Raw genomic sequence first — 23,269 nt, 5'->3', positions numbered from 1 at the left:
CCTCACCTTTAGGCACACCCTGAAAACCTATCTCTTCAGGGAAGCCTACCCCACCCTCAGCTATTTACTGAACTCCTCCACTCTTCCTACCACTCCATCCCCCACAGCTATTTCCTCCTGTACCACTATCCCCTCCCTCATAGATTGTAAGCTTCAAGGGGCAGGGCCCTCGAACCCCTCATGTATTGAATCGTATTGTTACTGTACTGTCTCGTGTACTGTCTCCCATTATATTGTAAAGCGCTGAGCAAACTGTTGGTGCTATATAAATCCTGTATAATAATAATAATATATAAATCCTGTATAATAATAATAATATATAAATCCTGTATAATAATAATAATAATATATACATCCTGTATAATAATAATATATAAATCCTGTATAATAATAATAATATATACATCCTGTATAATAATAATAATATATAAATCCTGTATAATAATAATAATATTTGTTAATTGCATGTCATGTCAGGACTCAAGCACTACACTTACAGTTCTCTGTACTTTTCTTTCTCTACCATGTTGGGACAATGGATACTGGTATCTGTGTATTTGGGGAGGTTAGTTTTTGGCACGGGGGTCAGGAGAGGTGAATAGGCAGACAAGGAGTAAAACTGATATAAGGGGGGATAGGGGGAGAGTCACAGGAAGGGCTGGTATGAGGGTTTCAGGAAAGGTTATAGGAAGGGTTAGTGTCTGGATTGAAGTTTCAGGGAAGGTTAATGTTAGGACTGTAGAGAGTTTTAGTTATAGGCTTTCAGTGCAGCCTAGTGTTAAGGTTATAGGGAAGGTCGATGTTTGGGTTTAGGGTTGTAGGTAGGGTTAGTGTTAGGGTTATGGGGAGAGTTATTTTAAGGGTTACAGGGAGGGTTAGTGTTAGAATTACAGGTAAGATTAGTGTTAGGGTTTGGGGCAGGGGCGGACTGACCATTTGGAAACTCGGGCACTGCCCGAGGGCCCGGGGTCAGTAGGGGGCCCCATGAGATGCCCCTAGTACCTTTTTCATAGGCTTTTTTGAGTTTGGGCAAGAACAGAGGGGCCCCATGATCCCTTATTGAGGACCCGGGGTCAGTAGGGGGCCCCATGAGATGCCCCGTGTACCTTTTTCATAGGCTTTTTTGAGTTTGGGCAAGGGCACAGGGGCCCCATGATCCCCTATTGCCCGGGGCCCCATGAGTTGTCAGTCCACCCCTGGTTTGGGGTTAATTTGTGGGCTGTAGAGAGTGCAGGTATTAGGGTTACAGGCATACAGTATCTAGTGTTAAAGTTACAAGAAAGGTTAGTGTTGGGGTTTAGGGTTATAGGTAGGGTTAGTTTGTGGGATTTGAGGGTTTAGTATTAGCGTTTCAGGGATAGCTCGTGTTAACGTTACTGGGAAGGTTAGTGTAGAGTTTGGGGTCTTAGGGGAAGATAGTGTTATGGAAATGTTAGAGATATAAGGAAGGCTAAGGTTGAGAGGTGGGGTTAGGGTTGGGGTTACAGAGAGGTTTGGTGTTATTGGAAGAATAAATGTTAAAGTAGAACTTCAGCATTTTTTGCTGGCTGATAGCTAAAAAGAGTAGGAAATTTGAGTGGAGAGTGAAAATGTTTTACTTTTGATTGCTGGTGATTGCTGGTGCTTGTAGTTGTTTTATTTTCTTTTTTGGGTCTTGCTAAAAAGCTTTTACTTTTTTAAATCACTTTTTCTGTCACTTTTTAAATAGCATTTTTTTTAGAGACATTTAGCACTGTGCTACTTAAACTAGTAATTATGCGGTCATGCACAGCTGTACCCAATCGAAATTCATATAATTTTTTTCACACAAATAGAGCTGTCTTTTGGTAGTATTTGATCACCATTGGGTTTTTTTATTTGTTATTATATAAACAAAAAAAGCCCCCCCCCCCCCCAAAAAAATATTTTTTACTTTATGCTATAAAACAAAACATCCAACAAAAAACAAAAACAAATTGCTTATAAATTTAGGTTAAAATGTATTCTTCTATATGTCTTTGGTAAAAAATCTCAATAAGTGTACATTGATTAGTTTGTGCAAAAGGTATAGTGTAATTGTTATTTATTTATTTCCTTCTAGTAATGGTGGTGATCAGTGACTGTGATAGTGTGGCAGGCAATCTGACACTAACTGATACTGGGTGGGAACTGACTGACACTGACATCATCAGTGACACTAATATAAATAGAAATCCTCCTGCACTTATGGAAGTGTCCTATAGAACAGCATCCAACACTTAAAACCGATACCCTAACGGTGTATAACAATATAACCCACAATAGTGCAGCGCTCTATCCCTACTGTACCTCCCAAAAATACACACATATATACCAACCTATATATATGAATTGTGCATCAAGTGTTCTAACAAACAAGTTACCTACAGGTGAAACTCGAAAAATTAGAATATCGTGCAAAAGTTCATTTATTTCAGTAATGCAACTTAAAAGGTGAAACTAATATATGAGATAGACTCATTACATGCAAAGCAAGATAGTTCAAGCCGTGATTTGTCATCATTGTGATGATTATGGCTTACAGCTCATGAAAACCCCAAATCCACAATCTCAGAAAATTAGAATATTACATGCAATCAATAAAACAAGGATTGTACATAGAACAATATCGGACCTCTGAAAAGTAGAAGCATGCATATGTACTCAGTACTTGGTTTGGGCCCCTTTTGCAGCAATTACTGCCTCAATGCGGCGTGGCATGGAAGCTATCAGCCTGTGGCACTGCTGAGGTGTTATGGAAGACCAGGATGCTTCAATAGCGGCATTCAGCTCTTCTGCATTGTTCGGTCTCATGTCTCTCATCTTTCTCTTGGCAATGCCCCATAGATTCTCTACGGGGTTTAGGTCAGGCGAGTTTGCTGGCCAATCAAACACAGTAATCCCACGGTCATTGAACCGGGTTTTGGTGCTTTTGGCAGTGTGGGCAGGTGTCAAGTCCTGCTGGAAAATGAAGTCAGCATCCCCATAAAGCTCGTCTGCGGAAGGAAGCATGAAGTGCTCCAAAATCTCCTGGTAGACGGCTGCATTGACCCTGGACTTAGTGAAGCACAGTGGGCCAACACCAGCAGATGACATGGCTCCCCAAATCAACGCAGACTGTGGAAACTTCACACTGGACTTCAAGCATCTTGCAGTGTGTGCCTCTCCATTCTTCCTCCATACTCTGGGTCCTTGGGCCTCTCCATTCTTCCTCCATACTCGGGGTCCTTGGGCCTCTCCATTCTTCCTCCATACTCGGGGTCCTTGGGCCTCTCCATTCTTCCTCCATACTCGGGGTCCTTGGTTTCCAAATGAGATGCAAAAGTTGCTCTCATCAGAAAAGAGGACTTTGGACCACTGAGCAACAGACCAGGTCTGTTTCTCTTTAGCCCAGGTAAGACGCTTCTGACGTTGTTTGTTGTTCAGGAGCGACTTGACAAGAAGAATACATTTGAAGCCCATGTCCAGGATCCGTCTGTGTGTGGTGGCTCTTGATGCACTGACTCCAGCCTCAGTCCACAGCACTTTTGAATGGCCTTTTCCTGACACTCCTCTCCAGGCTGCGGTCATCCCTACTGCTTGTGCACCTTGTTCTTCCACACTTTTCTCTTCCACATAACTTTCTATTAATGTGCTTTGATACAGCACTTTGGGAACATCCAACTTCTTTTGCAATTACCTTTTGAGGCTTTCCCTCCTTATGGAGGGTGTCAATGATGGTTTTCTGCACAACTGTCAGGTCAGCAGTCCTTCCCACGATTGTGATTCCTACTGAACCAGACTGAGAGACCATTTAAAGGCTCAGGAACCCTTTGCAGGTGTTATGGCTTAATTAGCTGATTAGAGTGGGACACTTTGAGCCGAGAATATTGCACCTTTTCACTATATTCTCATTTTCTGAGATTGTGGATTTGGGGTTTTCATGAGCTGTAAGCCATAATCATCACAATGATGACAAATCACGGCTTGAACTATCTTGCTTTGCATGTAATGAGTCTATCTCATATATTAGTTTCACCTTTTAAGTTGCATTACTGAAATAAATGAGCTTTTGCACGATATTCTAATTTTTTGAGTTTCACCTGTATAGTCACCCTTGTGCCCTAAAACCAGTGAATATAATTAATGTCATAAATATTTAATAAGTGATAATACCTCATAAATATATGAACCAAAACAGGACCCCTATATCCGGGGATAAACAAAGCGACAAAATGTGATCTCACCAGAACACTTAATACTCCACACAAATGTAATTGTCCATTAACAAGTGCTTCAAACCATGCAAGGTGATGTAGTGATGGTATCTATGGAAGTGTCAGGACACTTTAATCCTCAACGGCTAGATTGCTTCCTCACCTCCCTTAGGCAACCCACAGGGCCACTTCACTTTCAGGATCTCCACTGGATCCTACTCCAACCGTGGCAGGTGATTAAAGGACTTGTAGTTTCTCTCCCACTTACTCCATAGGATATTCCAGTCCTCACAGGAAGTGTAGCTGTCAAGCATATCTCTCACCACACAAGGTGAGAGAAAAGATCCTCCATAGTAGGGGCGGACTGACCATTTGGAAACTCGGGCACTGCCTGAGGGCCCGGGGTCAGTAGGGGGCCCCATGAGATCCCCCTGGTACCTTTTTCATAGGCTTTTTTGAGTTTGGGCAAGGACACAGGGGCCCCATGATCCTCTATTGCCCAGGGGCCCCATGAGTTGTCAGTCCACCCCTGCTCCATAGTGTAGTATGTAAAGAGTAATCCTTTTATTCCAATAGTAAAAAATGCCTACTAACTTATATCCAAAGTACAACAGCAGATTCCTCATGTTAGGGTATATTGCATGAATAGGGGATTTTCCGGGTGGACCAAGATGGCGTCCAATGCCGGAAGCTGCGTCACCTATTGTGGTTATGATCAAGGTTGGTGCTTGACTTTTTTGACCAGCTAACTTGCGCCTCTCCCCCCAAACAAACAAATAAAAAAAATTTTGGAAAAACAGTAGAAAATATTAACTCAACAAAACATGAAACTGTTAAATTTCTTTTAATTTGCAAAAATAAGTGCCATAAGATGCCACCAGCACCAATATTAACCCCTTGGTGGTGGCACGTCGTGGCCCTTTAAGGGTTCCAGAAGCCAGGAGGAGCTGGGTTTTGGAGTCATGTGACCACCGTGATTCACTGTCACGGTGGTCAGATGATCGAGTAAGGTCCCAATCGAAAGAGGAGATCGGGACCTTTCTGTGAGTATTGAATGTGTGTGCTGGGAGCCAGCATGGCACGCGCTCTCAGCACACATGTGTTTTTTTTAATAGAATGCAAATGTGCGGCCGCTCGGCGTCTAGGCCCAGACATATGTGTTTGTCTGGCGCCAAGAGGTTAAAGTCAAAATCAGTGTCACGGACGGACTGTATCTGTGGCTGGCAGTGGCAGGGTGACAGTTGCAGTGAGTGGAGGAGGATGGATCCACACTCTGACAAATCCCAGTCTGGAATTCCCCAGGTAATGGGGGGGCGATAAAACACTGAGACAGCAGGCAGCTGAACTGAGCAATCCCACACAGTGACTGATCCAACCAGGGGTGGACTGACAAATCATGGGGCCCCTGTGCAATAGGGGATCATGGGGCCCCTGTGTCCTTGCCCGCACTCAAAGAACACCCAAAAAAGCATATTAAAAAAGGTACCAGGGGCATTTCATGGGGCCCCCTACTGACCCCAGGCCCTCGGGCAGTGCCTGAGTGCTCAAATGGTCACTCTGCCCCTGGATCCAACACAACACACCACCCCCAACACTGACACAGATCAGCAGGCACTGGAAGAGCAGACTGTGGGATCGTGATGATGTCATCACTCACTGACACATTGCACATGTGATGGATGGCCGGCCGGGTTACACTCACACAGACACAAGACATCAGAGTCAGACACTACTTTCCTTCATAGACGCAGCTCCACCTTTGCTGATGAATGGGAAGAGAAGGGCTGGAACTCCACAGTGATCACCAGCTGCAAACCGGCTTGCTGTAAGGGACTGACTCTGAGAGGAACACTGAAAGGAGCGGCAGCTCAGCTTCTACAATGGCCCCCGGCATCTTCCTCTGTCCTTTCTTCCTCCCCTTTGCCACCCCTCCTCTCAGGTGAAGGATCATTCATGATGTGGTGGCATCCCACACATAGAGAGTGACGGCCTGTGCTGCTCCCAGGTGCCCCTAGTTGGCACTGCACTCTACGCAGCCGTCTAGTTTGCCTAGTGGAAGCACCAGTCCTGGTTATGGCTTCTGCTGTAATGATTTACAGAAATGTTTGCTCATATCTGACCATATGACACCAACAAAAACTCCCCCACACACAAACTGTGGAACAAAAATTTTATTGTTGTCTCTTTATACAGTGGATATAAAGGAACGTTGGTGAAGTGTGCGTTAATTAGGACAGCCTTGAAATTGCAGCGTCTCCGAAAAGTTGCTAAGTTCTTCACACAGTTCTTCATACTCGGCGCCCTGACACTGCCTGCCAGTTGGCCACATCTCGATCCAAGTGTCCTTGGTCACTATGTAGGAGAACCTGAAAGGAGACAATTGAGGTTAAACGTAACCACTTCATGTCCGGACTCTTTCACCCCCTTCCTGTCCAGGCCAATTTTCAGCTTTCAGAGCTGTCACACTTTGAATGACAACTGCGCGGTCATGCAACACTGTACACATATGAATTTTTTTGAGAGAGATAAAACTGTATTTTGGTGGTATTTATTCACCACTGGGATTTATATATTTTTTTTCTATTTAAAGGAAAAAGTCCAAAAATGTTGAAAAAAAAAAGTGTTTTTCTTATAAAATTTTGCAAATAAATAATCTTTCTTCATAAATCTTGGCTAAAATGTATTCAGTTATCTTTTTAGTAAAAAAATAACCCAATTAGATTATAACAAACAATTATAATTTTTCAAAAAATGTACCTTTTTTTTATATTTATGTTTTTGGTTTTTTTTTTACCATACTGTCACCCTAGCAGTACAGTGTCACCATAGTGACACTGTACTACTTGTGGGGGGTGATGAAGATTTTTTTTTTTACACTGATTGCTTTTACACCCATAAAGGCTGTAATAACAATCATTTCTCCTTCTCTCTGGTTGCATTCTTGCAGCCATTGAGAAATACTGTGTGAGCTGTGATTGGTCACAGCTTGTCACATGGTACAAGGCTGTTGTGAATAGCCCTGTACCATGTGACATCTGTGATCATTCACAGATTTCAAAAGTAAGCAATGATGTCAGAAGTGACCTCTTACTTACACCTATTCATGTGATCACTGATTGGCCAATCAGTGATCACATGATCAGGACATCACACAGAGTTCCCGTACAGCGATCGGTGTTCCACTGTGTCTGTAGTACACAGCGGGCACTGGATCGTGGTGCTGCACGCTCCCAGGAAGCATGCACAAGCGGGGAGGCCTTTATATACATGGGCCGGACGGGAAGTGGTTAAAGTATAACTAAAAGCAAAACTTTGTAAAGTTGTGGATAGAATGGAGAGGGATCAGAGCACCTGTCAGGATTTTATTGCAGCCTTTTGTTCATGTGGACTCACCCTCTCTATATGTCCTGTTTACCATTATCACCAAAAGTGAAAGTAAAAGAAATTCCTAAATTTTGGGTTGTCCCCAGAACAGGAATAGAGTGGAAATCTTCCAATGGGGACAGTGAAGAGAAATTTCCCCAATGGGACCTAGATGGCAAAAAAAAAAATAAACCTGACTGGGGTTATAACCCTCCCTTACTTTAACCAAAACGGAAACAAAGTTTTTCCTTTACTTCTAATATAACAAGACTTTTAGGATACCCAAAGAAAGAGGTTTTTGTCTTTCAACAATCACTAATGAGAATCCATTCTCTAACTCAATGGTCTCCGAACTAGCAGCCCTTTGCTGGTCCTTGGGGCGCTGTGCCTCCCACTGATACAAGGCAGTATTCTTCCCACTGACACCAATGATGGGGCACTATTCTTTCCACTGACACCAATGATGGGGCACTATTCCTTCCACTGACACCAATGATGGCACATTATTCTTCCCACTGACACCAATGATGAGGCACTATTCCTCCCACTGATACCAATGATGGAACACTATTCCTCCCACTGATACCAATGATGGGGCACTATTCCTCCCACTGACACCAATGATGGGGCACTATTCCTCCCACTGACACCAATGATGGGGCACTATTCCTCCCACTGATACCAATGATGGGGCACTATTCCTCCCACTGACACCAATGATGGGGCACTATTCTTCCCACTGACACCAATGATGAGGCACTATTCCTCCCACTTACAACAATGATGGGGCACTATTCCTTCCACTGACACCAATGATGGCACATTATTCTTCCCACTGACACCAATGATGAGGCACTATTCCTCCCACTGACACCAATGATGGGGCACTATTCCTCCCACTGATACCAATGATGGGACACTACTCCTCCCACTGACACCAATGATGGGGCACTATTCCACCCACTGACACCAATGATGGGGCACTATTCCTCCCACTGACACCAATGATGGAGCACCATTCCTCCCACTGATACCAATGATGGGGCACTATTCCTCCCACTGATACCAGTGATGGGGCACTATTCCTCCCACTGATACCAATGATGGGGAACTATTCCTCCCACTGATACCAATGATGGGGCACTATTCCTCCCACTGATACCAATGATGGGGCACTATTCCTCCCAGTGATACCAATGATGGGGCACTATTCCTCCCACTGATACCAATGATGGGGTACTATTCCTCCCACTGATACAAATGATGGGGCACTATTCCTCCCACTGACACCAATGATGGGGCACCATTCCTCCCACTGATACCAATGATGGGGCACTATTCCTCCCACTGACACCAATGATGGGGCACCATTCCTCCCACTGATACCAATGATGGGGCACTATTCCTCCCACTGATACCAGTGATGGGGCACTATTCCTCCCACTGACACCAATGATGGGGCACCATTCCTCCCACTGATACCAATGATGGGGCACTATTCCTCCCACTGATACCAGTGATGGGGCACTATTCCTCCCACTGATACCAATGATGGGGAACTATTCCTCCCACTGATACCAATGATGGGGCACTATTCCTCCCACTGATACCAATGATGGAGCACTATTCCTCCCAGTGATACCAATGATGGGGCACTATTCCTCCCACTGATACCAATGATGGGGTACTATTCCTCCCACTGATACAAATGATGGGGCACTATTCCTCCCACTGACACCAATGATGGGGCACCATTCCTCCCACTGATACCAATGATGGGGCACTATTCCTCCCACTGACACCAATGATGGGGCACCATTCCTCCCACTGATACTAATGATGGGGCACTATTCCTCCCACTGATACCAGTGATGGGGCACTATTCCTCCCACTGACACCAATGATGGGGCACCATTCCTCCCACTGATACCAATGATGGGGCACTATTCCTCCCGCTGACACCAATGATGGGGCACTATTCCTCCCACTGGCACCAATGATGGGGCACTATTCCTCCCACTGATACCAATGATGGGGCACCATTCCTCCCACTGATACCAATGATGGGACACTATTCCTCCGAGTGACACCAATGATGGGGCACTATTCCTCCCACTTATACCAATGATGGGGCACTATTCCTCCCACTTATACCAATGATGGGGCACTATTCCTCCCAGTGATACCAATGATTGGGCACCATTGCTCCCACTGATACCAATGATGGGGCACTATTCCTCTCACTGATACCAATGATGGGGCACTATTCCTCCCACTGACACCAATGATGGGGCACTATTCCTCCCACTGACACCAATGATGGGGCACTATTCCTCCCACTGATACCAATGATGGGGCACTATTCCTCCCACTGATACCAATGATGGGGCACACTGCTATTATTTTGAACATGCCCCTTTCAATTAGTGATTCAATTACACAGAATCAGCAGCATGCATGTCATGACTGTCGGGTCTGTTGGATTTCTATTACTCTACTACACCTGCTAGTAAATTATTTGCCATGTAGAAATATCATTTCTATCAAAAACAGTGATTGATCCGGTTAGTGATGTCTGACTGCTATTATTTTGAACACAACTGTATATATTTATTGAAATATATTTTGAAATATATTGAATACAGGCAAAATTGTAGTATTTCAAATATATGCAAATATATTTGGGAAGAATATTTTTAAAAAATATTTCAAACATATTTTTCTTCCATGTGGGATGCTGTAAAAAGAAGTTTTAGGTACACTTTAAATAAATTATATATGCGATTTAAAGTGTTACTAACCCCAGGACCCTGCATTCACTATATCTGGTCTCCCCGGACCCTGCATTCAGTATATCAGGTCTCCCCGGACGCTGCATTCACTATATCTGGTCTCCCCGGACCCTGCATTCACTATATCTGGTCTCCCCAGACCCTGCATTCACTATATCTGGTCTCCCCGGACCCTGCATTCACTATATCCGGTCTCCCCGGACCCTGCATTCACTATATCTGGTCTCCCCAGGACCCTGCATTCACTATATCTGGTCTCCCCGGACCCTGCATTCACTATATCTGGTCTCCCCAGACCCTGCATTCACTATATCTGGTCTCCCCAGACCCTGCATTCACTATATCTGGTCTCCCCAGACCCTGCATTCACTATATCTGGTCTCCCCGGACCCTGCATTCACTATATCTGGTCTCCCCGGACCCTGCATTCACTATATCTGGTCTCCCCGGACCCTGCATTCACTATATCTGGTCTCCCCGGACCCTGCATTCACTATATCTGGTCTCCCCGGACCCTGCATTCACTATATCTGGTCTCCCTGGACCCTGCATTCACTATATCTGGTCTCCCAGGACCCTGCATTCACTATATCCAGTCTCCTTGGACCCTGCATTCACTATATCTGGTCTCCTTGGACCCTGCATTCACTATATCTGGTCTCCCCGGATCCCGCATTCACTATATCTGGTCTCCCACAGTACACAGAACGTGTAAATACAATTATTTTAGTAAATATAAACTGCTAAACACCTTTTCTCATCAGCAGTATATAGCAGTCTTGTGACTTCTATCAGTGTTCAGCAGGGCACTGGTTAAAGCTATAGGATGAGTTTTCATTTTGGTCTAGAAGGATGCAGAACCCCTGACCTCTGTCTAGATAATGCTGATTGGCCCTGTGCAGATCATATGCACTCTGCCAAGAAAAAGAAAAAAACTCTCTAGCAATACACACCAAACTGAGCATGCGAAGAGTGTCTCCACATGATATGTCTTATCAGGAGATAAGAGGGGGACACTGGAAGAAGGGGAGGATCAGAGAAGACAGGATCACACAATGCGGAGGATTAACCCCTTAGGTTCCACAGTGAGTATAACAAGCATGCTTCCCTGCATATACAGACTGATGTTAGTAACACTTTATTAGAGCTTTCCTGTCACTTACTCAGAGCCCAAGTTCCACAGATCTTTGGCGACTCCCCACACCACGTAATCTTGGCCCACCACCAGATTTAGAGCTTTAAAGCACTTTGCATGGCTGATAAAATTGCGTTTATCGTCTTTCTGGACCACATCCGTTCCTGGTGATAGAAAAATACATACAATGAAAAGTAAAGTCCTAAAACGTACACAGCCACAACTTATTTTTTTTTTAAGTAGAAGCAAACGTGACCACTGAAACCTCATAAAAGCTTTACCACGTCAGTGTCGATTTCGATGCGTTTTTCACGCATTCAAGTGCTTTTTGATGCTTTCCAGTTCATTTTTCCCCCTCTATTTTTCTTCAACTGAAATAGGGACATGTGCGTTCCAGTGCGTCCCGGTGCATTTTACCGCATTTTGCAGCATGTTCTACTTATTTAACTAGGCTTGAGGGCTGGTTCACACCATAGAAACGCAGTCCAGATGCGTTCCGAATGCGTTTCCGCATGAGTGGTTTGACGCGTTCTGCTGCGTTTTTGTTGCGTTCTGGTGCATTTTTTTATGCATTCTGGTGCATTTTGGTTGCATAAAAAATGCAACTGAAACACATGTAGTGTGAACCAGCCCTAAAACTAAATATTATTCAGTTAGGGCCAGTTCACACTCCATGCGTTTCAGTTGCTTTTTTTTCTGCATCCAAAATGCACAGAAAGTAGGTTATATGGTTGTCAATGTCATAGTTCACATCAGTGCTTGCAGTTTGAGTGTGTTCCTTTTGCAGAAAAAAAAAGTAGAGCAGGCTGCATTTTTTCTGCACAGAACTGTACTGGAATGTAGTAAAATGCATCAAAAACACACCGGAATGCACCAAAAATGCACTGGAACGCATATGTCCCTATTTCAATTGAAGAAAAAAAAGAGGGGAAAAATTAACCGGAAAGCATTGAAAATGCACCAGAACGCATCAAAAACACATAAAAAATGCACCAGAACGCGTCCAAATGTGCATGCGGAAACGCATCTGGACTGCGTTTCTAGGGTATGAACCGGTCCTCAGGCCTAGTTTCTGATTCATGAACCATGGTTGTACAGCCCATTTCACCTCTAGAGGGGGCGGTGGCAGTGTCGCCTGCTGACCATGACATGCCCTATCTGCTTGCTTCATTCTAATGAGCAGGATTTTTCTTTTAGAGAATAGGTGCAGGACAGGGGCGGACTGATCATTTGGAAACTCGGGCACTGCCCGAGGGCCTGGGGTCAGCAGAGGCCCCGTGACATGCTCCTGGTACCTTTTTCATAGGCTTTTTTGAGTTTGGGCAAGGACACAGGGGCCCCATGATCCCCTATTGCCCGGGGGCCCCATGAGTTGTCAGTCCGCCCCTGGTGCAGGAACACCCCTTTCTGAGTCACTTCTGGTCTCCACCCCCCTACCCACCACCAAACACCGTCCCTTGGTTCCACCCCCTACCCACCTCCCGCTACGGCTCCTTTTGGAGAATACAGTATCAATTTGGAGTTCTAAATATTTTGCATGGATTTTGTTAATGATAACAAGAAAAGCAGTAAAGTAGATCCCCAGCAGCAATAGATTCCTCCAGCAAAAATAGATCCCCTCAACAAAATACCACCTGAGCAATAATAGGACCCCAGCAGAAACAACAGTTCTCCCAACAGCCAGCATGTATAGACTCTACAGCAGCCAGTAACTATAGACTCCTCCCATAGGAGGGGATCCCTTTCATCAACAATTGACACCTCCAGCAGCAAAAGTTTCCCCCAGCAAAAATAGATCCCCGCAACAAAAAAACACCCCAGCAATAATAGGCCCCCAGCAGCAACAACAGTTCTCCCAACAGCCAGCATCTATAGACTCTCCAACAGCCAGTAACTATAGACTCCTCCCTTAGCAGGGGATCCCTTCCATCAACAATTGACACCTCCAGCAGCAAAAGATTCCTCCAACAAAAATAGATCCCCACAACAAAAAACTACTTCAGCAATATTAGGCCCCCAGCAGCAACAACAGTTCTCCCAACAGCCAGCATCTACAGACTCTCCAACAGCCAGTAACTATAGACTCCTCCCTTAGCAGGGGATCCCTTCCATCAACAATTGACACCTCTAGCAGCAAAAGATTCCCCCAGCAAAAATAGATCCCACAACAAAAAAACACCCCAACAATAATAAGACCCCAGCAGAAACAATACTTCTCCCAACAGCCAGCATCTATAGACTCTCCAGCAGCCAGTAACTATAGACTCCTCCTATAGCAGGGGATCCCTTCCATCAACAATTGACACCTCCAGCAGCAAAAGATTCCAGCAACAAAATTAGATCCCCGCAACAAAAAACTACTTCAGCAATAATAGGCCCCCAGTAGCAACAACAGTTCTCCCAACAGCCAGCATCTACAGACTCTCCAGTAGCCAGTAAATATAGACTCCTCCCTTAGCAGGGGATCCCTTCCAGCAATAATTGACACCTCCGGCAACAATAGATTCTCCATCCCCTTCCAGTGACAATAGATCTCACAGCCAGTAAAAGTAGACTCCTCCCTCGGCCAAAGATCCCTTCCAACAACAATTGACACCTCCAGCCACAATAGATCCCCCACCAGCAACAATAGACCAGCGTGCTAAAATAGATCCCCACCAGTGACGATAAATCCTCCAAAAGTCAGGATCAATAGACCTTCCAGCACCCTTTGCCATTACATACATTCAGTGCTGCAGGTACTGAAACTTCCTCGCTCCCGTGTTCCCACTGAAAAAAAGCCCTGTGTGTATGGGGCTGTCCAGTGCCCATTGCCTGGTTTTGAGAGGTGGTTGAGATGAGTTTAATTCGTGCCTCAACCTCCTGCTTTGGTTGCCCGACAGTGCCCATGTGGAAGGGGCCTTAGAGTTTACATTTACTTTCATTTTTCCTTAAAAACAGTCCTTGTGTCCATCAATGCACATCGACATGTGGCTCCTGTACTCCTCCATTGGTTACCTGGTTTAATGACAAGTGTAATGGTCATCACATAGGTATAGTAGTTGTTTTCCTCCTTGATGTTGCTGAGTGTTGTCTTGTATACTGTGAACACAAAAAAAGAGCCTTTTAAAGTATCTCATACCACATTTTGAATTATTTGTTACTGAAGTTATATAACTGTCCCATGGACATGCCCTTTCATCCTGCTGGTAATACTTGAATTATCATCTGGCCAGGATGCTGGTGTTGAGGTTCCTATTGATGGAATTCAGCAACCTATTGAATTCACCAGGCTCTGCTGTAAAATTCCCAGCTGCCGCTACTACTGTATTTGTTAGTACAGATCATATAACTATTAATGTCCCTTGACGTCATTGTGCAGTTGGATCCATGATGGGCAAATTTATTGACCACTGGCAAACATCTGCTAAGAGGGCAATTGATAATCCCTGTTGGACCTTCACGACTGGCCAGAAAATGCACAATGGGTAGACCTTCATTTTTCACCCCATAGTCCTCCTGGTCCAAATTTCCATACCCCACAATAAGATAAAATGACTGCCCCCTTACCAGGGGTGGACTGACAACTCATGGGGCCCCCGGGCAATAGGGGATCATGGGGTCCCTGTGTCCTTGCCCAAACTCAAAAAAAGCCTATGAAAAAGGTACCAGAGGCATCTCATGAGGCCCCCAACTGACAGTGCCTGAGTTTTCAAATAGTCAGTCCACCGCTGCCCCTTACATATAGTTAATGAGGTACCACCTGCTTTATGCCACCTTTGGAGAACATGGACAATAACATGGCGGTTCAGCTTTACCACTGACTCCAAATGCGGGCTTTCTCCTGAACATGTACAACAGGGCTCTGAGGTCAGCTCCAACATGGCCATCGGCATGTGATCAGGAAAATTCAACTACACTCCGGCTTTGCACACATTCTAAATTTTATCATGCAGAGATTCATTACAAAACTTCTAGGGACATTGTTCTTTTAGTGAAAATTAAAATGTATATGTTTTACTCAGGCATACAGTGGAAACCAAGTAAAGTTCAGTGGCACACAAAGTCAAGTCTAGGGGGTCACGCTCTGCTGTATAATACCCAGCTGCCGCTACTTTTTATTAGTACAGATCATTTAACTATTAATGTCCCTTAATGTCATTGTGCAGTTGGATCCATGATGGGCAAATTTATTGACCACTGGCCAACATCTGCTAAGAGGGCAGTTGATAATCCCTGTTGAACCTTCACGACTGGCCAGAAAGTGCACAATGGGTAGACCTTCATTTTTCACCCCATAGTCCTCCTGGTCCAAATTTCCATACCCCACAATAAGATAAAATGACTGCCCCCTTACATATAGTTAATGAGGTACCACCTGCTTTATGCCACCTTTGGAGAACATGGACAATAACATGGCGGATCAGCTTTACCACTGACTCCAAATGCGGGCTTTCTCCTGAACATGTACAACAGGGCTCTGAGGTCAGCTCCAACATGGCCATCGGCATGTGATCAGGAAAATTCAACCACACTCCGGCTTTGCACACATTCTAAATTTTATCATGCAGAGATTCATTACAAAACTTTTTAGTGAAAATTAAAATGTATATATTTTACTCAGTGGAAACCAAGTTCAGTGGCACACAAAGTCAAATCTAGGGGGTCTATTAACCAAAGTTTTCACTGAACTTTCACCAAATATTTACCAATATGAAAATTAGCAGTTCAGAATAACATGCAATGCCTGATCCCTGTCAATTCAGTGTAATTAACATTGGCTACCATTAGCAAGGGCTTGAGGATCAAGGGAAAATTATGAAGTTCAGTCTCTGGGGTTTAAGCAGACCCTCAACCCTATTACTCGGTTGTTTTCTACAAAAAGTTCATGCACACTTTGGCAAACCGGGCACAAATGTACCCATCCATGATATGGAAAGTCGTCAAATTACACAAGCCAAAACCAGCTTGTCTGTGAAGGTTCCCATTTATCCAGGACATGGTATAGCTATTAGTGGTTAATCACAATCAGTTGGACTTGTTCTGTAATTATGCGCACATCACTCCCATACTTAAAAAGCCCTCCCTGGACCCCACCAACCTGAACAACTTAAGACCCATCTCCCTGCTGCCATTTACCTCTAAACTCCTAGAACGCTTAGTCTACAATCGCCTGAGCTCCAACCTCACTGACAACAACCTTCTCGACCCTTTACAGTCTGGCTTTCGCTCACTACACTCCACTGAAACTGCCCTACTAAAACTCACTAATGATCTACAAACAGCTAAAACCAATGGCCACTACTCCGTACTCTTACTACTTGACCTCTCTATGGCTTTTGATATGGTTGACCATCCCCACCTCCTCAAAAAAACTCCACTCTCTTGGCCTTAGACTGTACTCTCTCCTGGTTCTCCCCCTACCTATCGCAGCGCTCCTTCAGTGTTACCTACAACGCTGCCTCCTCCTCTTCACTCCCTCTTTCTGTAGGGGTCCCTCAAGGTTCTGTCCTTGGACCCCTTCTCTTCTCCATCTACACCTCCTTCCTTGGTCACTTGATAAACTCCCACGGCTTTAAGTACCATCTCTATGCTGATGACACACAAATCTATCTTTATACTCCTCGCCTCACCCCTTCAGTCTCCTCTCGCATTACTAACCTACTAAGTGACATATCGGCATGGATATCACGCCACTTCTTCAAACTCAATCTTTCCAAAACTGAGCTCATACTATTCCCTCCAGCCCGTGCCCCCTCCCCCGACTTCTCCATCAAGATCAATAACACAATCATCAGTCCCTCCCCTCATGACAGGGTACTAGGTGTAATCCTAGACTCCCACCTGTCCTTTCACCCCCAAATCCAATCACTGTCCAAATCTTGTAGACTTCACCTCCGAAACATCTCCAAGGTACGCCCGTTCCTAACCTCGGAAACCACTAAGCAACTTATTCACTCCCTGGTTATCTCTCGCCTTGACTATTGCAACTCCCTCCTCATTGGCTGACCTCATCACAGGCTATCCCCTCTTCAGTCTATCATGAATGCTGCTGCCAGACTCATACACCTTACTAACCATTCTGTATCTGCCACCCCTCTCTGCCAATCCCTCCACTGGCCTCCACTCAGTGTCCTCCACCCCTCTCTGCCAATCCCCCCACTGGCCTCCACTCAGTGTCCTCCATCCCTCTCTGCCAATCCCTCCACTGGCCTCCACTCAGTGTCCTCCATCCCTCTCTGCCAATCCCTCCACTGGCTTCCCATTGCCCAACAGATAAAATTCAAAACACTAACAATAACGTATAAAGCCATTTATAACTGCCCCAAATTACATCACCGATCTTGTCTCTAAATATCACCCAAACCGTCCTCTCCGCTCCTCACACGACCTCCTACTCTCTAGCTCCCTTGTCTCCTCCTCCCATGCTCATCTCCAGGACTTCTCCAGAGCTTCCCCCATCCTCTGGAACTCTCTACCCCAATTTATCAGACTATCGCCTACTTTTAGGCGATCTCTGAAAACCTATCTCTTCAGGGAAGCCTATCCTGCCCTCAGCTAATACTGGAATCTTCTACTCTTCCAACCAGTCCATCCCCCACAGTTACTACCTTTTTATACCACTAGCCCCTCCCTCCTAGATTGTAAGCTCCAAGGATCAGGGCCCTCAAATCCCTCTTTTATTGAACTGTATTGTTGCTGTATTGTCTCCTGTTATATTGTAAAGCGCTGAGCAGGGGCGGACTGACAACTCATGGGGCCCCCAGGCAATAGGGGATCATGGGGCCCCTGTGTCCTTGCCCAAACTCAAAAAAGCCTATGAAAAAGGTACCAGGGGCATCTCATGGGGTCCCCTACTGACCCTGGGCCCTCGGGCAGTGCCCGAGTTTCCAAATGGTCATTCCACCCCTGAAGCTGAGCAAACTGTTGGCGCTATATAAATCCTGTATAATAATAATAATTATTCAACATTGCAGAACAAGTTTAACTGAATGCGACTAACTGCTACTACAAGCCAAAACCAGAAGGTACCTCCTTCTCCTCTAAAAGTCAGATCAAACTGGCTCTTAACTTTTTAGACTCAGAAAAATATATAACGTATCAGAGATGTTCACTGTTTGTACTCCCATTGGGGAGATTTATCTTCATGTTCTGGTGAGCCCTATGTACACCCTCTAAAGCACCGAGAAGTACTCTGATATGACAGTAACACTTTACAATCGGTCCACAATGTTGAGCTGGCCATACACCAGTAAAATTTCATTTGGACGTTCATACAGAAATTCTGAAAAAAAAAAATCACAGTAGAGTAGGACTGTGCAGCCCACGACCCATGGGCTGCATGTGGCCCAAGAAGGCTATGCATGTGGCTCAACACAAAATTGTAAATATGCAGCTATGAATCCAGCCAGAGCACATCTGGAAGGATGCTGTGTTTGGCATAACACCTGTGGTGGTGGCAGGCACAGACAAGCAGGGCCTGGGCATGTCTGGAGGAATGCTGTGTTTTCATAGCACTGACGGTGCATGCAGGCACTCCCGCTAGCTGGTGCCAGCCAAGTAAGTGCCGCATAGTTGGATCTAGGGGGGTGCTGGGGAAGGATCCCCCTTGCCCCCCTCTACCCCTGACACTGTGCCCAACCATCTGTCAGCACTGTACACACACAGCCTAAACACATAGCACATAGCTAAAAGCCAAAAGTTTGGACACCCCTGCATTAGAGCATTCTTTTATGCCATCATGAGTCAACTAATTTCATTCAAAACCTCTTACAGGTTATGGTGAGTACGGGTGGTGGCAGGCACAGACAAGCAGGGCCTGGGCATGGCTGGAGGAATGCCGTGTTTTCAATAGCACTGGCGGCACTCTTGCTAGTACCCCATAGTAGGATCTAGGGGGGTGCTGGGGAGGACCGTGCCCCCCCCCCCAGATTTTCAGTAGCATCCCCCCCCTACTGACACTGTGCCCAGTTGTCTTCCACCACTGTACACACACAGCCTGAACAACACACAGCACATAGCTGAAAGCCAATTATTTGCCCAACTTTTTCTGCTCATCAGCTATCCTTATTGTTAGTTTGGCCCAAGACAATTCCTCTACTTCCAATGTGGCCCAGTAGAGTCAAGAGTTTGGACACCCCTGCATTAAAGCATTATTTTATGCCATCATGAGTCAACTAATTTCATTCAAAATCCCATACAGGTTATGGTGAGATGGTTATACTGTCCCATTTGGTCCCCTGTCCTGTTTCACAGAAGCCATGTTGATGGCCACAAAGCCTGCGCTGTTGATGGCCACAAAACCTGCGCTGTTGATGGCCACAAAACCTGCGCTGTTGATGGCCACAAAGCCTGCACTGTTGATGGCCACAAAGCCTGCACTGTTGATGGCCACAAAGCCTGTGCTGTTGATGGCCACAAAGCCTGCAACAGCTGTATGCAGTTTGCAATAAATGGCTCTATAATATTAGGTCTCATTTGCACTATACACCAGCATTCTGGATGTCCATCTAGCTGGTGGGATGAAAAGCAATGAATTGCATGGTTCTGTCCTGAAATACGAAATAATTCTCTTATTTTTGAGATATGGGATGGAATGAGACATGTGAATACCTTCTGTTTTAGGAAGGAATTACAGTTCTCTTCAGATGCCCTTAAAATTTCATCCAGACCTGCTATTTCACTGGAAAGTCAGGTTTCTTTTGTGCCTAGAACATGTACTTTGCAATAGGTAGGATTTTTCCCTAAAGAAAACCACATTTAAAATTTAAAATTTCCTCTGTATTTGTTTATCACTATGGGTGAAAATGAACATGGATTTGACCCCGCTAACCATTAACCCCATGATGCTGGCGCCTCCTGGCCCTTTCAGGGGTTTGTGACGCCGGGAGGTAGGGTGGGGGTTTAGGGTCATGTGACTGCTGTGATTGGATGTCAAGGTGCATGCTCTTGGGCCGAGAGGCCGCATATTTGGGTACTGTCGTACTATCAGGTTAAAAAACCCTATAAAATGTTAGCAAAATGAAAATTTGTATGGTGTATGGCCAACTTGAATATTTGCATTCAGTACAGTGGCTAAATGAACAGGACAGAGGCTAAATGGTGGGCAGCATAGAGGCTAAATGGTTAGCACTTCCGCCTGGCATTACTAGGGTAATCGGTTCAAATTCCAGCCACGGCACCACCTGCCTGGAGTTTGCATGTTCTCCCTGTGCTTGCGTGGGGTTCTTCCAAGTACTCCGGTTTCCTCCCACACTCCAAAGACACGCTGGTAGGTTAATTGGCTCCTGTCTAAATTGGCCCTAGTATATGTATGTATGAATGTAAGTTAGGGACCTTTGATTGTACACCCCTTGAGGGCTAGGGACTGATGTGAATGTACAATATACCGTATTTTTCGCTCCATAAGACGCACATTTTTCCCCCCAAAAAAGGGGGGAAAATGTCAGTGCGTCTTATGGAGCGAATATGGAGCGGCCGGTCCGGTATTTCCACCGCCGCCGTGTCAGAATACCGGGCCGGCCGCTCGGTGCGCAAGTGCTTCTCGCTCATGCGCACTGGGCACCCGGCTGTCATGCCGAGCGCCTACACTACAGAAGCCGGGAAGACAGCGCGCGGCTGGATAGAGGAACAGGTAAGATCAAAGAACAACTCCGTGGAAGTAAGAGCGGGTACCTGTCAAATTCAGGTACCCACTCGCCCCCCCTCCCCAAAGGTCAGCAGTCATCTCCTGTACTGTCCACAGTCTCTGGTCATCCCTGTGCTGTCCGCAGTCTCTGGTCATCCCTGTACTGTCCACAGTCTCTGGTCATCTCCTGTACTGTCCGCAGTCTCTGGTCATCTCCTGTACTGTCCGCAGTCTCTGGTCATCCCTGTACTGTCCACAGTCTCTGGTCATCTCCTGTACTGTCCGCAGTCTCTGGTCATCCCTGTGATGTCCACAGTCTCTGGTCATCTCCTGTACTGTCCGCAGTCTCTGGTCATCCCTGTACTGTCCACAGTCTCTGGTCATCTCCTGTACTGTCCGCAGTCTCTGGTCATCTCTGTGCTGTCCGCAGTCTCTGGTCATCTCCTGTACTATGTCTGCAGTCTCTGGTCATCCCTGTGCTGTCCCCAGTCTCTGGTCATCCCTGTGCTGTCCCCAGTCTCTGGTCATCCCTGTGCTGTCCCCAGTCTCTGGTCATCCCTGTGCTGTCCCCAGTCTCTGGTCATCCCTGTGCTGTCCCCAGTCTCTGGTCATCCCTGTGTTGTCCGCAGTCTCTGGTCATCCCTGTGCTGACCGCAGTCTCTGGTCATCTCCTGTACTATGTCTGCAGTCCATTAGTTCAGAATTTTTTTTTCCTGTTTTCTGCCTCTAAAACCTAGGTGCGTCTTATGGTCAGGTGCGTCTTATGGAGCGAAAAATACGGTATATGTAAAGCGCTGCGTAAATTGATGGCGCTATAGAAGTACCTGAAATTAATAAATAATCCAATAAATGAAATAATATAACAGTGAGTTACCATAGTCCACACCGACTTCACACGCCTTACTAAATCGTATGTTTGCATCCACCTCCTCTAACTGTTGTTGCAGCAAGCAGTTTTCTGCAAAATAATAGGTAAGTGATATTAGTCTGTTAGCTTTTTAAAGACGTATGCAAAGCACAATGGAAACAGTGGTACAGAATCGTACGGATAGGACCTAGGAATGTAACATAGGTCACAGCTGAGCTTCCAAAATATATTTTAACCAAAAAAAAATGCAAAACTTAAAGTTAATGGATAACTCCACTTTCATGAGAAAAGAAAATAGCAAATAAAAAAATATAATAAAGACTATACAATTGCACACAAGTCATATTGTAATTGAATGTTAACAAAAATTACCTTTTTCTTTTCGATCTGCAGCATTGTAATTCTTTGTAACAATGCAATATGGCAACCTGGAGAGGTTCTGAACACAGATGGTGTACAGAACACCCCCTGAAAATGTCATTTCCTCCCTGTGTGATTGGCTTATGGATTTTCCCAGAAGTCTGGACTTTGATACAAGTCAGATTTTGGGCATCCTTTGCAACAAATATTTCATTTTTGGTGAGATACTCCCAAAAGGGAAATCATGTCTAAAGGGTTGCAGACCCTGCCACTTTTCCATATTAGGGCCCTGCAAATGCAGCAGCAGATTGATAATTATAAAGTCCCATTTACATTCACTTTGCACATGGACACAGAAAAACAAACAATGTTTCTTCAGAATAACAAAAGGTTGGAATCTGAAACAAAGTTTGTTAAAATCCCTGCACCCAGAGGAGAAGGTTTTTTCTCAACAAAAGTGCAATTACTAAGACACATTAAATAAGTTTAGCCAAGCTATTTATTGTTTTATAAAATCTATATATTTTTAAATACTATATCAGCCTTCTAATGTCCCCAGCCTATCTTTACATAAGCCTCTCGTAGTTCTCTGCACAGCAGGATTCAAAATGGGAGAGGAAGTTTTACTGCATTGTACACTTCACAATGAACTGGTTGATAGGAGGAGACAGCACAGGGTTGACCTCCTTATTCTGTGGTTTCACCATCCAGTCAAAACTTTTGTTGGTCTTGACAAAGCTATAAAACTCTAACCTGATGTAGCATCCTCTCGTCTAGCTAAAAAGGATTTCTGTGAGTCAAAGGCTTGTTAGAAGCCTAGGATTGAGGTAGAAAGTTTACCTCAGAACAATCTGGGAGGCTCTACAGGTCAGGGCTTCTGGAGCCCTCCCACCCTTATGGAAACTTGAGGAACTTTCTAAAAGAGGGGAAGAAGAGGGGAGGAGCCCTAGA

The 23,269-nt window shown here is 45.1% G+C and overlaps 1 protein-coding gene across 1 annotated transcript in view; it reads right to left on the bottom strand.

The window, feature by feature from the left end:
- Positions 1 to 6,349: 6,349 nt before the first annotated feature.
- LOC149453931 (complement C3-like) overlaps positions 6,350 to 23,269 on the bottom strand; it is a gene marked incomplete at its 5' end in the record, with an annotated part of 75,801 nt that continues 58,881 nt past the window's right edge. The window contains 4 exons of the mRNA XM_089688004.1: positions 6,350 to 6,559; positions 11,512 to 11,647; positions 14,481 to 14,564; positions 21,965 to 22,048. Of these exons, the coding sequence (XP_089544130.1) occupies positions 6,418 to 6,559; positions 11,512 to 11,647; positions 14,481 to 14,564; positions 21,965 to 22,048 (446 nt within the window). The remainder of the gene's footprint in view (positions 6,560 to 11,511; positions 11,648 to 14,480; positions 14,565 to 21,964; positions 22,049 to 23,269) is intronic.

Source organism: Staurois parvus, unplaced genomic scaffold, assembly GCF_062004578.1.
Source record: "Staurois parvus isolate SC_StPar_1 unplaced genomic scaffold, SC_StPar_1.0 ptg000444l, whole genome shotgun sequence".
Lineage (NCBI taxonomy): Eukaryota > Metazoa > Chordata > Amphibia > Anura > Ranidae > Staurois > Staurois parvus.
Note: the sequence above shows the minus strand (reverse complement) of the source record. Positions and strands in the feature narration are given on the sequence as shown.